Source organism: Geotrypetes seraphini, chromosome 5 (assembly GCF_902459505.1).
Source record: "Geotrypetes seraphini chromosome 5, aGeoSer1.1, whole genome shotgun sequence".
Lineage (NCBI taxonomy): Eukaryota > Metazoa > Chordata > Amphibia > Gymnophiona > Dermophiidae > Geotrypetes > Geotrypetes seraphini.
The window spans coordinates 256,383,546-256,402,512 of NC_047088.1; the positions used below are offsets into that span (position 1 = coordinate 256,383,546).

The following is an 18,967-nucleotide window of genomic DNA, read 5'->3' on the forward strand; positions in this document are numbered from 1 at the left end:
TTTTCCTTTACGATCCCGTTATGTTAAGTCTTGGATCTTGTTTTGAATGGAGGACTTGAGCTGAATTTAAGCATGCATGCATGCATTTTTTCCTTTATGTTTTTGTACTAATTTCACGCTTAATTTGCTTTCTGTACAAGTTTATACTTGATAATGTTCATTTGAAAATGAAAAATAAATAAATGGAAAGAAAAGCCTCAGGTTCCAAGTGAGGTGCACTGTCTCGCAGCTCCACTCCCCAGCATCATAGGCACGAAAAACCTCCGTGTGGCTAAATCAGACTTGGGCAACTCTGGTCCTTGAGGGCCGGAATCCAGTCGGGTTTTCAGGATTTCCCCAATGAATATGCATTGAAAGCAGTGCATGCACATAGATCTCATGCATATTCATTGGGGAAATCCTGAAGAACCAACTGGATTCCGACCCTCGAGGAACGGAGTTGCCCACCCCTGGCTTAACCTACACTCTCCTCTCACCCTTATGTTTCTTTCCTCTACCATCTCATTTATATTTTAAGCAATGTAACCCCACCCATTTCCATTTTGTATCATGCCTAGTTCATTATAATCAGGGATCTCAAAGTCCCTCCTTGAGGGCCGCAATCCAGTCGGGTTTTCAGGATTTCCCCATGAGATCTATTAGCATACAATGCATACAAATAGATCTCATGCATATTCATTGGGGAAATCCTGAAAACCCGACTGGATTGCGGCCCTCAAGGAGGGACTTTGAGATCCCTGATTATAATGTTAATATATGTCTTTACCCCTTTTTAAATAATAAACTGCTTTGGAAGGTAAAGCGGCATATCAAGCCTTAATAAAGTTAAAACTACTTTTAAGTGCATAGAGTTTTGCCTTTGGAATGGTTTTAAGAATGTCCCCTTCTAATGTTACATTTCAGCTTCATTAATATAATGGCAAGACTTTTTATACATGCCCACTTGTATAATGTTGGTTCTTGGTGGGTGATTTGCTTGTTTATCTGTCCCCATAAGAATCACCTGAGCACTAAACAGAGGTTTATTTCACACAACAGAGGTTTCAAGGACCCGACTCTAAATGTCATTCCAAGGAGGGATGGCAGTGATGAAACCCAGATCAGCAATTAACAGTTCAACACTGTTTATAGTTACCATTAAACAAACACCGGACTGTGCGCGGCTCTGCAAAAATTCTGTTCATTAAAATTTACAGGGTTTTGATTCCAGCTAAGTCTCTGAAAGGGTGAGATTAACTCTCGGGAACCATGATGCCTGGATCTCGGTTCTTGCTGTTCTGCTCTCGTAGAGGATGCAATAAGGCAGTGGTCTCCAACTCCAACCCTTTGCAGGGCCACCTTTTGGATTTGTAAGTCCTTGGAGGGCCTCAGAAAAAAATAGTTAGTGTCTTATTAAAGAAATGACAATTTTGCATGAGGTAAAACTCTTTATAAATCTTTCCTTTTGGCTAAGTCTTAATAATAATAATGTCATTTATAGCTAAAGAGACATATGATCAAGAAACTGTTTTATTTTACTTTTGTGATTATGATAAACATACCAAGGGCCTCAAAATAGTACCTGGTGGGCCGCATGTTTGAGACCACTGCTATAGGCTAAGGCTCTTTACACCTGCATTGTGATGTCATAGAACTTTATGATTATAGAAACATAGTAACATGATGGCAGATAAAGGCCAAATGGCCCATCCACAGCATCCACTGTCTCCTCCTCTCCCTATTGGCTAAGGCTCTTAACATTTGCATCTCCTCTCCCTATTGGCTAAGGCTCTTTACACCTGCATTGTGATGTCATAGAACTTTATGATTATAGAAACATAGTAACATGATGGCAGATAAAGGCCAAATGGCCCATCCACAGCTTCCACTATCTCCTCCTCTCCCTATTGGCTAAGGCTCTTAACATTTGCATCTCCTCTTCCTATAGGCCAGTGATCTCCAATTAAAACCCTTTGCAGGGCCACATTTTGGATTTGTAGGTACTTGGAGGGCATCAGAAAAAATAGTTAATGTCTTATTAAAGAAATGACAATTTTGCATGAGGTAAAACTCTTTATAATTTATAAATCTTTCCTAAGTCTTAATAATAATATTGTCATTTATAGCTAAAGAGACATATGATCAAGAAACTGTTTTATTTTACTTTTGTGATTATGATAAACATACCGAGGGCCTCAAAATAGTACCTGGCGGGCCACATGTGGCCCTGGGGCTGTGAGTTTGAGACCACTGCATTAAGGGGTCCTTTAAATAAGACGTGGTAGCCGTTTTAGTGCACACTAAATGCTAACACGCGCCAATTCGTCCATAGGATATAATGGACACGTTAGCATTTAGTGAGCGCTAATTTTTAGTGCATGCTAATACGGCCAGCGTGCCTTAGTAAAAGGACCCTAAATGAAGTCCTGAGCTCATCGCCTAAGGAATGCACTCTGCAAAACAGGCACAAAAAAGTCTCTCCGAGAAGAAATGAAGGAAACAGAAAAAAAAGGTTGATACATTGAAGGCATTAAAAAAAAAAAAAATTCACGTGCCCAGATTTTATAAACGTCGCTTGAAGTTAGGCGCCTATCTAGCCACCTAATTTACCCCCTTTTACAAAACCGTAGCGCAGATTTTAGCACCGGCCGCGGAGTTCTATGAGCGTCGGAGCTGTTCCACCACGGCCGGTGCTAAAAACCGCACTACGGTTTTGCAAAGGGGGGAGGTCATTTTTAAATTAGTTTAATTGGCACCATGAATGAGCAATATCGGTTCATAACTGGCAAAAAATAAAATTAATTGCGTGGTAGGTGCCTAACTCGGGAGGCGCCTAGCTCGCGTAGCCTACCAGAAAGTGGACCTGGCTACGGGCAGAACGTGCCCACCACAAGACAAATGAAACATCTCTTTTTTTTTTTTTTTTTTTTTTTCATTTTTCTGCAGATACTTCTAGGCTGGACTCTGAAGTTCTGAAGGCAAACTCCGTCGGCTTTATCGGGTGCCTCGCCTCAGTCCAGTATAACCACTTGGCACCACTCAAAGCGGCCTTGAGACATCCAAGCATAGCCCCGGTGACGATCAAGGGGCCCCTATCAGAAGGCAGCTGTGAAGCAATCGCAGAGGCCGGTGCGGATGCAGTCACCACTACGTATTCCTCCTTAGGTAGGTGCTCTGGAATTCACTTTGGCTGCTGACATTTCAATGCCGAATTCTGTGTTGCTCGCATTACTGTCATTTGCCATTTTGTGAGGTGTTTTGGAACCACCGGGCTGCGTATTACATTAAAAACAGCTTGATTGCTTAAGAAAACTGGCTCTGAAAAGCACATGCGTAATATGCGGTGAAGCAGCTGATATATCTCAGGTTAGTGAACGCTCAGCAGTTCTGAAATCTGTCGTGTTCCCCCGAAAATAAGACCTACCCCGGAAATAAGTCCTAGCAGGATTTTCTGGGTTGGCCTTAATATAAGCCCTACCCCTAAAATAAGCCCTAGTCCGGGGATTCGCCAGCAGTTTTCCTTCCCTCCCTCCCATCCCTTGTGCAGCAGAACTCTTGAGCGAGCACCGCCACCCCCCCCTGAGCACCCGCACCCGCCGCACAGCCGAATCCCCATCCTTCCCTCCCTCCCATCGGAACCCGGCCGCGAGCCCTACTTACCTCCCTAAGCAGCATCGGGCCGGACGCATTAACGGTTAGCGCGCATGTATATTTAGCGCATGCTAACACATAGTGCACCTTAGGCCCTCTTTTGCTAAGGTACGCTAACCAATTAGCGTGCGCTAAACACTAATGCATGCATGTTAGTCTATGGACGCATTAACGATTAGCACGCACGTATATTTAGCGCATGCTAACGCATAGCGCACCTTAGGCCCTCTTTTACTAAGGTGCGCTAACCGATTAGCGCGCACTAAATGCTAACGCATGCATGTTAGTCTATGGACGCGTTAACGGTTAGCGTGCACTAATTCGATTAGCACACCTTAGTAAACGAGGGCCTTAGGAAAACAGGGGGATAGTGTTTATGATCACTGTTTGATTTACATGCACACTAACCTGTCCTGTGATGGTGTGCGGCCAGAGGTGAGTTAAATCTCCTCAATCATCCTCTGTTGTTAGGTGTTGGAGCAACGACATTGTTGCAGCTGCTTAAGCTTACTCCCCCACACTGAGGGCACGTTATATTTATCATCAATATTTAATTTTGGTTTTACTCTCAGTTATTAGAAGTGTGTTACAGGTGGCATTCTGTTTTGGTCTATTGATAATAATATTGTAAACTAGAGCAGGGGTGTCCAACCTGCAGCCCAAGGGCCACATGCGGCCCAGTGAAGTATTTTGTGCGGCCCCGGTCGAGGGCGATGCAGTGTTTTCCTCTGCTGCCCCCTGGTGTTTACCGTCTTGCCGGCTCCCTCCTCTGTCTTGCTGCAGCGTTTACACCTTTGTGCGGCCCCAGAAACATTGTTTTCGGCCAATGCGGCCCAGGGAAGCCAAAAGGTTGGACACCTCTGCTTTAGAGCTCGAATCATCACTTGCGTGTTTAATGTACAGCGCTGCGTTCATTTGATAGCGCTATAGAAATAATAAATAGTCGGAGTAGTAAATGGTCATAAAATTATGTTTTTCCTTTTCTCATTTGACGTATTTTGCCCAACCTAGAAATCGCCCTCCCTTTCCCGAGAAATCCTGTGGATACATTGAAGGAAATGATTTAAGTCATGACTGGATAAAGTTATTCCATTTTATTAATGAACACAATTACTTTCTGTCTGTAATACAGATCCATTTGAGAAGAGTGATGAGAGGGAGCCATTCACAAATGAAGTCAGGAGCGATTCGGCTGTCATTGGAGGTACAATGTTTATCAATGTTAGACATTTCAATAAGTAAAGGTTATATCTAATTTACCGCAGCATGGGAAGAGATATTTTTTTCTATTAAACATGTAAAAAGTGTTTGTTTTTGTTTTGTTTTGAGGAAAGACTAAAACGGTTAGGACTCTTTAGCTTGGAAAAGAGACGGCTGAGGGGAGATAGGATTGAAGTCTACAAAATCCTGAGTGGAGTAGAACGGGTACAAGTGGGTCGATTTTCACTCCGTCAAAAATTGCAAAGACTAGGGGGACATTCGATGAAGTTACAGGGAGATGCTTTTAAAACCAATAGGAGGAAATATTTTTTTTCACTCAGAGAATAGTTAAGGTCTGGAAAGCATTGCCAGAGGTTGTAGTAAGAGCAGATAGCGTAGCTGGTTTTAAGAAAGGTTTGGACAAGTTCCTGGAGGAAAATTCCATAGTCTCTTATTGAGAAAGGCATGGGGGAAGCCACTGCTTGCTCTGCATTGGTAGCATGGAATATTGCTGCACCTTGGGTTTTGGCCAGGGACTAGGGACCTGGATTGGCCACCATGAGAATGGGCTACTGGGCTTGATGGACCTTTAGTCTTACCCATTAAGGCTATTCTTATGTTCTTACTTTCCTCTGCTTAAGGGACCGGTTCTGTTAATAGTCGGGGTCAAGTTATAGAGTGGTCTTTTTACTAAGCTGCAGAATGCACTAACGCACACATACAGTATCTTAAAAGAACTTACGGTGAGACACACTAAAGTATCCTGTAATAAAATCCTTTTTTTTTTCTTTATTCATTTTCAAATTTACAATAAGTGTAACAATATATCCAAACAAATTAACAATAAATATAACACTTAATAATCATCAATGGTACAAATAATATGCTCTTATCTCCCACCCTTTCTTATTATATAATCAATACCTTATACAATATGTAACAATAAATTTACCCTCCCCTCCCCCCTCACAATCAAACTTGTAAATTTAAGGGAAAAAAAATTAAAATAAAATGTCATCTAATTTGTAAATGGCTCCCACACATCCTGAAATTTCCTGTAAAAACCGCGCTGTATTGCAATAAATCTTTCCATTTTATAAACATGACATAAAGAATTCCACCAGAAATTGTAATTTAATCTACTCCAATTTTTCCAATTATACGTAATTTGTTGAATGGCAACCCCAGTCATTATAAGTAATAATTTGTTATTATTTGTAGAAATCTGACTTTTTGCTCTCATTTCCATACCAAACAACACAGTATCATATGATAATGCCACTGGGTTGTCTAATAAACAATTAATTTGGTCCCAAATTGATTTCCAGAAATTCATAATAAATGGACAATAGAATAATAAATGATCTAAAGTCCCTGCTTGAGAGATGACAGTGCCAACATCTATTAGACTTAAAGCTATCCAATTTTTGTAATCGAACAGGGGTCCATAATGCTCTATATAACAGAAAAAACCACTGTACATCTCATCCTCCAAGACCAAATTCATGGCCATTGAGATGCAGTAATTTCATGCTTAATCTCAAATGCTCCAAATATCTCTCAGACCAGTGTTTGGTTTCTTTTTAATAAATCTGCGATAAAATCCTAATGTTTGTTCGCAAACCACATGCTAAAACAATGACAATGTCTTGAATTTTTCTCGGAGGGGGGGGGTGTCTAGCGATAGAGAGTGGGTGTAACAGCGCAAATCATTCAGGACCAGCCATATTACCATGCACTAATATCCAAATTCTGTATATTTCATCATCAGTTGCACACACAAATTGGTACCAATTGTTTAACATGATAAATTGGTTCTGATAATTGGCAAATAACATCTCGTAATTGGCACTAGAGGTTTTGCATTCTTTAAAGTGGTGTGCGTCAGTTCTAGTGCGTGAATCTCAAAAGGGGGCATCATGGGTGTTCCTAAAGGTTACGCACTTTGTTATAGAAAACACTCAATCCACATGCAACTTAGGCACAGATGTTTAGGCTTGTATTTATTTGACCCAAACGGGTACTCCAAAATATTACATAGTAACATAGTAGATGACGGCAGATAAAGACCAGAACGGTACATCCAGTCTGCCCAACCTGATTCAATTTAAATTTTTAAATTTTTTTTCTTAGCTATTTCTGGGCAAGAATCCAAAGCTCTACCCGGTACTGTGCTTGGGTTCCTACTGCCAAAATCTCTGTTAAAACCTACTCCAGCCCATCTACACCCTCCCAGCCATTGAAGCCCTCCCCAGCCCATCCTCCACCAAACGGCCATATACAGACACAGACCGTGCAAGTCTGCCCAGTACTGGCCTTAGTTCAATATTTAATATTATTTTCTGATTCTAAATCCTCTGTGTTCATCCCACACTTCTTTGAACTCAGTCACTATTTTCCTCTCCACCAACTCTCTCGGGAGCACATTCCAGGCATCCACCACCCTCTCCGTAAAGTAGAATTTCCTAACATTGCCTTTGAATCTACCACCCCTCAACCTCTAATTATGTCCTCTGGTATTACCATTTTCCTTTCTCTGGAAAAGATTTTGTTCTACGTTAATACCCTTCAAGTATTGGAACGTCTGAATCATATCTCCCCTGTTCCTCCTTTCCTCTAGGGCAGGGGTAGGGAACTCCGGTCCTCGAGAGCCGTATTCCAGTCGGGTTTTCAGGATTTCCCCAATGAATATGCATTGAAAGCAGTGCATGCACATAGATCTCATGCATATTCATTGGGGAAATCCTGAAAACCCGACTGGAATACGGCTCTCGAGGACCGGAGTTCCCTACCCCTGCTCTAGGGTATACATATTCAGGGCTTCTAGTCTCTCCTCATACGTCTTCTGGCGCAAGCCTCCTATCATTTTCGTCACCATCCTCTGGACCGCTTCAAGTCTTCTTACGTCCTTCGCCAGATACGGTCTCCAAAACTGAACACAATACTCCAAGTGGGGCCTCACCAATGTTATGCCACGCATGGCCACTTAGCATGATTCAGTACTTGGCACGTGCCTTGTGTATGAGTAGAATCGCACTAAGACCCTCTTTAACTAAGGTGCGCTAATCGATTTAGCATGCGCTAGCCAATGTGTACATGATAGTCTATGGAAGTGTTAGTGTTTAGCGCGTGCTAATTCAATTAGAGCGCGCTAATCTGTTAGCGCACTTTAGTAAAAGAGGAGGTAAATGCCATTATGATCAGCGTCAACGTTTTAGGTGCTATTAACTGTATAAAATCAGGTCCTAACATTAGGATGGGATTAGCACGCGAGTCCTTACTGCCTGCAAAATAGATGGCATTAAGGACTCGCGCTCCAATCTTTGTTAATGGCCATGTGCTACTAGCAACCATAGCGGATGGCCATGAATTGGAAAAATGGAAAATTAGCCATTTCTGTAAAAATGGCCTTAGTGTGCAAGAAAGACCCGCATAAGGGTGTGCTACATTTTGCCACAGCTTAGTAAAAGGACCCCAGAAAGAGGGAGATAGTTATTTGGGTGTTGTTCTTAATATAGGTGGTATTCAGTTAACCCCTGTGAGCTTAGCAGGGATTTAAAAAAAAAAAAAAAAGGTTTAGATAATTTCCTAAAAAAGAAGTCTTTAAACCATTATTAAGATGGGCTTGGGGAAATCCACTGCTTATTCCTAGAATAAGCAGCATAAAACTTATTTTACTTATTTGGGTTCTGCCAGTTACTCTTGACCTGGGTTGGCCACTATTGGAAACAGGATACTGGGCTTGATGGACCTTCATTCTGTCCCAGTATGACAGCTCTTACGTTCTTATGTGATCCAAGTACAGGATAATGGAGCCATTGTGACATCACTGATGAGGTTGGCTGTTAGGCATTGGTGGAATGAGGCATTATGACATCACAATCTGAGCTCTAGAATGTTGTTATTCTTTGGGTTTCTGCCAGGTACTTGGGACCTGGGTTGACCACTGTTGGAAACAGGATACTGGGCTTGATGGACCTTCATTCTGTCCCAGTATGACAGCTCTTACGTTCTTATGTGATCCAAGTACAGGATAATGGAGCCATTGTGACATCACTGATGAGGTTGGCTGTTAGGCATTGGTGGAATGAGGCATTATGACATCACAATCTCAGCTCTGGAACGTTGCCACTCTTTGGGTTTCTGCCAGGTTCTTGGGACCTGGGTTGACCACTGTTGGAAACAGGATGCTGGGCTTGATGAACCTTCATTCTGTCCCAGTATGACAGCTCTTATGGTTTTATGAGCTGCTGAGTGCCTAAATGTTCAGTTCCAGTTCTTGGATAGGGGTTTGTTTGGGCATTGAAAATAATGGCACAAATCAGCCCGTGGCAGTCAACAATTTTGAAATGCTGACCATCATGGATTGAATACACTGTGCGACAGAGGTTTGGGGGCATAAATTGTAGTGGGTGTTCTATAGTGATCTGGGGTCGCTGAATTCAAAACTGACCTTAATTTTTTGGTATAACCTTCTGATTTTTGGCAAAAGAGCATTATAATGCAAAAATTAACATTTTCGTTATATTTTCCAATGCTCGGAGAAAATGTTATAACACTCTCTGAAATATTAAAACAGTTTGCCTCAAATTAGATTTTTAAGCTAAAGTGAGAAAAGTACATAGATAGCACTGAAGAATGTAATCGAGAATTTTGGGGAGAACAGGAAGGCACCAGACTATGTCCAAATGGTGGAGACGATGCTTAAAGCATTCTGTGATCTCAAAGTTTGCCTCAAATTAGATTTTTAAGCTAAAGTGAGAAAAGTGCATAGATAGCATTGAAGAATGTAATCGAGAATTTTGGGGGGAATAGGAAGGCACCAGACTATGTCCAAATGGTGAGCACCCCCCCGATAACTGGCATTCTGTGATCTCAAATGCAGCATGTCACTAAAAATTAATTTTCTCCTCTCACATCTGGATGTTTTCCACGATAATCTTGGCAGTGTTAGTGGTGAGCACGGGGAAAGGTTTCACCAGGACATTGCTACGACGGAGAAACGATATCAGGGCAGATGGAATCCATCAATGCTCGCCGACTATTGTTGGACATTAATTAGAGATGCACCTAATCTCGTTGATAAACACACTTTGACAGCAAAACGATTCTAGAAAATAATATTTATAGGAACTCTTAAATCGGCGCAATGCATTACGTTGTGACTTTTCATGCTATAAATATTTGCGATTTGCTCAAACACTATACGCAATAGGAGAAAATTGAGGCTATTTCCATACACAGGAGGTCAAATTTTATAAAGTAAACCTAATTTTCTTCTTGCCCCAGAAAAAAAGTTAAAATTTGTTGCACAGTGATATTGAGGAGAATGAAGCACGCTTTTCTTCCAGCAACGCCTGCACTCAGATTGGCAAATCTGTGCTCGTAAAACTTGTCTCTGAATAGCGGGACCTTTAAATTAGAAGGGCAATTTTATTAAAAGCCCATTTCTGTGTATAAAACACTCTTTATCTACATAATTGCCTTTTTAAATGGTCCTCAGGGAAGCATAGCAGAATCTTTTCAGGATCAGAATATTTCTCATTTGTACATACAATTTACTTTCTAAGCAGGTACCTGCTATCATCTAGCTGCAGGATTTAACACTTCCCGGATCTATTAATATACCTCCAAAAAAGGCAGCATAGTTTCAGATTTATGAGTGCAATTTCTAGAAAGCACAAATCTAATTTGATTTCTGAATTGATGATGTACACGTAAGTTGACTTTGATCGTTGATATGCCGTGCAGCTGGGTATCAATGTGCAACTTTACTCGTCGCAAAACGGTGCCCTAGGATTTCCACAGAAATGCTTAATATGCCCCTGGAATGTTTTTTGAATTTAAGTGCATAATCAAAGGCCACTCGCAATTCACGCTGAGCATGAGGGGTGTCATTTATAGCAGAGTTACCTGTGTAAGAAGTTCAGAAAGGCACCTCATTTAAGCCTGTTTTGCAAAGGCGTTTTGTTGTGGGGTTTTTTATTATTACAGACAATTCAGAATACAGCTCTGAGACTCGTCTACTCATTGAAGAAACATGACCACATTATGGAGGCATTCATCAACTCACATTGGCTTCCAATCCAGGAAAGAATACAATTTAAATTCTACTGTATACTATTTAAAACTATAAATGGAGACAGCCCAATCTACCTAAACGACCGCCTCATCCAAACCACCTCTACCAGGCATAGAAAAACACACACCCCATTCACTTACCCCCCAATCAAAGAAGTAAAACGGAAAAAACTATACGACGGCTACTAGCCACTCAAGCAGCAAAAATAGATAACCAAATCTCGAACCTATTGATAACAACCCCAGACTACAAGACGTTCAGAAAGGAAGTAAAAACTATACTCTTCAAGAAATCCCTTAATAAAGCTTAATACCATGATAAAGCTTAACCCCCCTCTTACCATCCCCTCCCCTACCCATAATCCTTATTATCCCTCTCTTGGAAACCATCTCTGATCTAACTTTGTAACTCTTCTTCCATAACTCTTTTTGTAATCCGCTTTGAACCGAAAGGTAATGGTGGAATAGAAATCTGTAATGTAATGTAATTATAAGTCTTCAGTATTTGCCGGCCACCAGCCTAACAGTTCATGGCTGAGGTGTTTATTGGTAAGGTCATCCCATTCAGACTTATTTCTTCTTTCTTGATTTTTGGAAACATTTATTAAAACATTTTTCTTTTCAATTTAGTAAAGTGCAATTATCAGTGCTACAAGTAATTAAAAGCTTTTTTTCAGAAATAGTAATTACCTTTTGGAACTTTATGTAGTAACCCGACATGTTTCGCCAATAGGCTTTATCAAGAAGAGGTCCCCCCTTCCGTAATGATCCACTGCATCCCGACTTGCTTTTTGTAGTCTGGGATGCAGCGGATCATTGCTGAAAGGGGAACCTCTTCTTGATCAAGCCTATTGGCGAGTCAACCGAACGGCTGGCTAGGCAACATCATCAAGCACTCCTCATCCTATCTCAACTTCAGAAAACTACTTAAAACCAACCTGTTTAACCGATTTGTAACCAAGAACTCTTAAAGCCTTACCCCTGTATTCTACTTACATGTACTCGATTTCCCTCCATTGCAAATTTTACTCTGTCTCTCTCCCTCCCTACAAATATTCATGTATTCAAAGACTTCATTGTTATTTTTTTCGCTGACTGTAAACCACCTCGAACTACTATGGCTTTGGCGGTATATAAAAATAAAATTATTATTATTATTATTGACGAAACATGTCGGGGTAGATAGGTCTCTGCCCGACGTTTACTACATAAAGTTCCAAAAGTTAATTACTATTTTTGAAAAAAGCTTTTAATTACTTGTAGCACTGATAATTGCACTTTACTAAATTGAAAAGGAAAATGTTTTAATAAATGTTTCCAAAAATCAAGAAAGAAGAAATAAGTCTGAATGGGTTGACCTTACCAATAAACACCTCAGCCATGAACTGTTAGGCTGGTGGCCGGCAAATACTGAAGACTTATAATAATAAAAAAGCAACAAAACAACTTTATAAAATACCAACAGATATTACGTGGGTTGAAAGTCTATAGTTCATATAGATTCCACTTTACTGGAAACGGATTGAATTAAAAGGCACCACAAATATACTATTTTTGTTCTGCAAAGACAACATAAGCAACTATGGGCCTGGATTGATTGATTTATTTATTTATTTTGTTTTCTGTACAGTTCTCTCAAGGGAGCTGAGAACAGTTTTTATGACTTTATTCAGGTACTCGAGCATTTTTCCCTGTCTGTCCAGGCAGGCTCACGATCTATCTAATCTACCTGGGGCAATGGTGGGGGATTAAGTGACTTTATTTTTAAGTATACATTGGTTTCATTGGTTTAACATTTCCCTAATATGTTCTCAAATCTTATACTATATATTGCTTTTAGTGATTATATATACTGATTGCTTTCTGTTCATTGATTATATATATTTTTTCTAGTAATAATATATTGATTCCTATTGATAATATATAGAATATCTATATTGTTTTGTTGTGATATCTATATTATGTTTGTTTTTAAATTTATATGATATTTATATGATAAATTTATATGATATTGGTCATTATTCATTTTTATCCTTTATGTTCTGTTCATTAAAGAATATGTTGTTTTGCATTTATATTTTTAAACTTTTACATGTAATTCGCTGTTTCTTCATAATGTTTTTATTACTATATGTTTTTTATTATTTTATATTTTATCATTATATTGTTTATATGTTTCTATATGTGTTCATATGATTTTATACATCATTTGTAGACTCCTGACGCAGGCCGTAGGGCCGAAACATGTACATGTCGGGTCGAGTATTTTTGGAAGAATAAAGAATAACCAGATTAACCAGATGAGTTGAAAGACACTTTTATTTTGTGCACCTTTTCTTATTGGACAATTCCACTTGTTTCTACTATAGTGTGGATTTGAACCCATAACCTAAGGATGCTGAGGCTCTAGCTTTGACCACTGCACCACACACTCCCCAAATTAACAATCACTCTGTAGGAACCAGCAGTCCTCCTGCAGTTTCCACAAGGATATGTTTCCTAATGTGCCTGGCATTATGAACGTAGATACACCTAATGCCATGTATTGAAGTGGATTAAGTGAAGCAGCATTAACTAAGAACATAACATAAGAACATAAAAATTACCGCTGCTTGGTCAGCCCAGTGGTCCATTGCGCCCAGCAGTCTGCTCACGCGGCGGCCCTCTGGTTAAAGACCAGCGCCCTAACTGAGACTAGCCCTACCTGGGTACGTTCCGGTTCAGCAGGAACTTGTCCAACCTTGTCTTGAATCCCTGGAGGGTGTTTCCCCCTATAACAGCCTCCGGAAGAGCGTTCCAGTTTTCCACCACTCTCTGTGTGAAGAAGAACTTCCTTACGTTTGTACGGAATCTTTTCCCTTCTAACTTTAGAGAGTTTCCTCTCGTTCTCTCTATCAGTTACCACAAGCTCCTCAACACACACTGACTGCAATATGCAGGCCACACCCAATCTCTACCTAGTTTGCACCCCATCCTGCACTAAGCAAGGTTGGATTTTTAACCCACTGGCATGATAGCGCTATCAGATGGCATATGTTAAAACCCACAGTAAGGAGAAATTCTAGAAATGCAGCTCAAAATTCAGCACCAGAAAAAAAAAAAAAGTTGGTACTCAAGTGCAGTTCTGTAAAGGGCACGGGTCCATAAATTTTCTACTCTGGATGCCAGACTTACATCAGCCGAAACTCGATGTAAATCTTGTTACGCAAATTGGGTATGGATCCCCTCTGTTCTATAACATTTTGTCCAACTTTTTGGAACATCCCTGACCAGCCTGTGTCCCTCCCATGGCCTTATCCCATCCAACCCACTATGAAGGTGTTGGTTGTAACATTGGATCAGAGTCTAACCATGAAAAACTAGGTGGACTCCTTAGTTAGAAAGGGTTTTTTTTACTCTCTGGAAGCTTCAGTCCATTAGAGCAAATTTTGATGTTTCATCATTTAGAATCCTAGTTAGAGAATGACACGGTGACAAAATTCATCACCATTCCCGTCCCCGCGGATAACCGTGGGAAATAATCCCATGTCATCTTCTAGTGTCTATTTCAACCTCAGTCCTTCTACACCAGCATTCTTCAAAGCAAAGCTTGAGGGTCAGTGGTTGTGGCCATTCATACTCTGATTCTTATGGGAGCCAAGGATAATGAAGCCATTGTGACATCACTGATGTGATTGGCTCTTAGGCACTGGTGGAATGAGGCATTATGACATCACAATATCTGCTCTGGATACCAGAGACTGTCATTCTGTAGTGTCTGTTTCAACCTCAGTCCTTCTACACCAGCATTCTTCAAAGCAAAGCTTGCGGGTCAGTGGTTGTGGCCATTCATACTCTGATTCTTCCCTCTCTCTTTAAAGAAAGACATGAAGATGGTTTCCCACGGTTATCCGCGGGGACGGGAACGGTGATGAATTTTGTCACCGTGTCATTCTCTAATGCTAGTACAATCCCTTATATTAAGTCAACTAGGTTATTGCAATATCGCCTACCTGGAAATTTCCCAGAAGAATATGCAGCGATTACAACTGGTACAAAATGCGGTGGTCAAGCTAAATTTTGGATTGAAGAAGTTCGATCATGTAACTCCTTCCTACCAACTTCTGCAATGGCTACCGATGGAGGCATGCGTGAAGTTTAAGTTTGGATGCTTTTGCTTTAAGGCACTATTCGGTTTAGCCCCTAAATATATAACTGACCTCTTCTCAAACAACAGACGTAAGAGAAGCTCACACTCGAATTTTGTTTCCCCCCGGTTAAAGGATGTAAATTTAAAAAACACCATCAACATCTTCTCTCACATCAAGCGGCATTATGGAGCAAAGATCTGGAACAATTGCTCACGCCTACTACTTATGGGGAATTTAGGAAACACCTAAAGACATATCTGTTCCTGAAGTATTTAGGCAACTAACCTGTACAATCCTACTCCACAATAACTGATCTCTAGCGCTGTTCTAACCTTGCTAATTTTAATTAATTTGTAACATCTTTTAACCAGTGTAAACCGCATAGAACTTCATGGTCCTGCTGTATATAAACTGTTATTATTATTACTTCCTGTTTGAGTTGCGTGCTGTGGGATTTGGTTGCCCAGTGTTATAGAATGACGCACCACCAGATGGGTACGCTTATACTAATAGATGCCAATAACTGGAAATAGCTAGTTGCTAGCCTCAGTTATTGCTCATTAATGACTCTTTATCTAATTAAGCTGCACACATATTTTGTATCGAGGTCCAAATTTGAGCACCATGTTTAGAATGTGGGGGTACTTCAGTAAAGCAAGAGCAAAAGTGGAAATGTCCAATCAGAATGGTGCACAAAAAGTGTCTTTCAACTCATCTGATAAATCCAAATGTCTTTATTCATCCAAAGTAACTCAATGACTCGACATGGTCATGTTTCGGCCACCCGGCCTGCATCAGGAGTCTTAGGAGTCTTTGGGTATCAATTGGATAAATATGCTCTAAAACACAACGATCAAACCGTTGCTCCGAATCTTGTGACGCTACAAACCAACACAACCTTGCAACACAACCTTGCAAGGTTGTGTTGGTTTGTAGCGTCACAAGATTCGGAGCAACGGTTTGATTGTTGTGTTTTAGAGCATATTTATCCAATTGATACCCAAAGACTCCTAAGACTCCTGATGCAGGCCGGGTGGCCGAAACATGATCATGTCAAGTCATTGAGTTACTTTGGATGAATGAGTTATTTTGGATGAATAAAGACATTTGGATTTATCAGATGAGTTGAAAGACACTTTTTGTGCACCATTCTGATTGGACATTTCCACTTTTGCTCTTGCTTGTTTGATTTTTGTGGATTTGTTTCCCCTGTTTTAGTGGGGGTACTTCAGTAAACATGCTTCCATGCGCATTAATAAAACAAGCACTCGGAACCACCCAAGTAGCATTCAAACAACCATGCATGCTCAAAAAAGGTGTAAAGGTATGCATGAGCCCCTCAATTTTATAAAATATACAGAAACATTGCATCTTGGCCTCTGCTTCACCTAAACAATACCCTGGGAGAGCCTCCCCGCAGGTCGCATACACAGTGAAAGCAGCAAAACTCTTTCCGTGCAGAAGCAGAGTCTCGGATTTATAAGAGCTCTTCTGTTCATGTTCGCGTGTGGCGAAAGCTTTTCTCCCAGTGATTGTTGCTCCTTTCTCCTCTTTTAGGCATTTATACGCACCTTGCTCTTCAATCATGGTCATCAGTCAGAAGTGATGTTCTTAGTTTGCTCAAATTTCCCCTACAGAAAGTTGTCTTAGTCCATTTGCTCAATTCAAAACCTATCATGTGTGAAATCATGCCACATTCGCTGTTCCTCCTCTCTCACAACGCACACGTCCTTTTTATGTCTAATGTGCTTACGAGATCCATTTGTATACTTGTGACTGACTTAGCATAGATCACACATTCTTTGAGTCAACAAGATTAATGAGGGGCATCGTGCTTAAATCGTCAGAATATCATAACCTCATTTCAATGGCCTTTGAAGCAGCTACAGGAAAGAGCTTTATTCTATGCATAGTTGTTTTATAATTTTACTGTACTTAACCAGCACTGCTTGCCGTACATGAAGACGGACACGGTACTACTCAAAAGGGTCAAGAGAAGAGCGACTAAGATTATTAAGGGGCTGGAGAAGTTGCCGTACCGTGAAAGATTAGAGAAACTGGGCCTTTTCTCCCTCGAACAGAGGAGATTGAGAAGGGACATGATCGAAACATTCAAGGTACTGAAGGGAATAGACTTAATAGATAAGGACAGGTTGTTCACCCCCTCCAAGGTAGGGAGAACGAGAGGACACTCTCTAAAGTTGAAAGGGGATAGATTCTGTACGAATGTAAGGAAGTTCTTCTTCACTCAGAGAGTGGTAGAAAACTGGAACGCTCTTCCAGAGTCTGTCGTAGGGGAAAACACCCTCCAGGGATTCAAGACAAAGTTAGACAAGTTCCTGCTGAACCAGAACGTATGTGGGTAAGGCTAGTCTCATTTAGGGCACTGGTCTTTGACCTAAGGGCTGCCGTGTGAGCGGACTGCTGGGCACGATGGACCACTGGCCTGACCCAACAGCGGCAATTCTTATGGTCTTAACCAGCCTCAACAGTCAACCATTGATATCATTCCCACTAACATTCTTGATCTAAGTAACGTATTTCCTAAAGTACTACTTGACCACGCCTTGTCAAGGAATGGTTATGCTACACAGATGAATATGGTAGATTTATAAGAAACAGCTGTTTTCTTTTTATCTTTCCTCCTTACACATCCAGGGTGGGAGGGAGGGAGGGAGATGGGAAAACTTTATTTTTATTATTATTCATTATATCTATTTTATTGAAATTATACATGTGGTTTTATTTTCATTAGTTAAGGGGAGGAGGGGAGTGAAAATGTTTGTTGTTGAAATATTTGTATATTTAAAGTGCTTTTGTTTGATTCGTTTATGTTGCACTGTTAATAATGGAAACTAATAAAGTTTTACAAAAAAAAAAAAAAAAAAGAATCAGCTGTTACAATTTCTCTATCATTGTTTTTCCATCACAGGTGTAATAGCAGTCGTGATATTCATCCTCTTTTGCATTGTGGCAATAATGACAAAGGTCCTCTATCAACACAAAGAGACGCATCGAAAGAGCCAGGCCAAGGAAAAAGATTACCCTGAAAACCTGGACGCTTCTTTCAGAAATGAACTTGATTTGCAGAACACAGTGAGCGAGTGCAAAAAGGAATATTTTATCTGACGGACTTCACATTTCTCCTTCATGGCCCTGTTTGATTTCTTCCCTACAGCCTTTTTTTTCCATTGGAAAGAGAACATTGTACATTGGAGAGACTAGCACCCCTCACCATCTCTACAATCTGAAGTGGACCCACCTTCTGCCACACGTCCTTGAGCCCAATCCACTCAGTGCATGGTTGTATATTTTAAATGTTTCATTTACAGATTTTGCAAGGATTAACGTCTTACATGCTGGGTCCAGTTTATTTATTCTTACTACATTTTTTTAAAGTTGTACTAAGACTTTTGAAAGTGGAATTGTGGTAACGTAGCAGACAGAAGTCCCCCGGCAAGGGTCGGAAAGAAGTAAGTCAATATGGCAAAGCTCCCTGGTTCATTTTCAGGTACACTTATGGAAGTTAAAAGAAATTGTAATACTTAGGTTTACAAATAGTTAAAATATCCATCAACAGCAAAAGACAAAGTAACTCCCAAAATTTGCTGTTGTAACAATTATAGGATGACAATTTTGGAACATGTATGTTAGATGAGTTCTAGATCAAGCAGAGGACAAGGCAATTTGGCATCAAGCTTTAGATCAGGGCTGTCCAAGTCCGGTCCTCGAGATCTACTGGCAGGTCAGGTTTTCAGGCTATCCACAATGAACATGCATGAGAGAGATTTGCATACCAAGAAGGCAGTGCAGGCAAAGCTCTCTCATGCATATTCATTGTGGATATCCTGAAAACCTGGCCTGCCAGTAGATCTCGAGGACCGAACTTGTCCAGCCCTGCATTAGATTGTTTACAAACACACTCA

At 40.5% G+C, this 18,967-nt stretch overlaps 1 protein-coding gene across 5 annotated transcripts in view; it reads left to right on the plus strand.

Annotated features, from left to right (window-relative positions):
- CNTNAP5 (contactin associated protein family member 5) overlaps positions 1–18,740 on the plus strand; it is an 885,931-nt gene extending 867,191 nt beyond the window's left edge. For 4 of the 5 annotated variants that reach the window (XM_033947244.1, XM_033947242.1, XM_033947241.1 and 1 more), the window contains 3 exons: positions 2,926–3,144; positions 4,763–4,834; positions 17,974–18,740. In XM_033947244.1, the coding sequence (XP_033803135.1) occupies positions 2,926–3,144; positions 4,763–4,834; positions 17,974–18,170 (488 nt within the window). In that variant the 3' untranslated portion in view covers positions 18,171–18,740. Of the gene's footprint in view, positions 1–2,925; positions 3,145–4,762; positions 4,835–13,126; positions 13,148–17,973 lie in introns of those variants that run through there. The other variant, XM_033947243.1, reaches the window with a different exon arrangement.
- Positions 18,741–18,967: the final 227 nt, after the last annotated feature.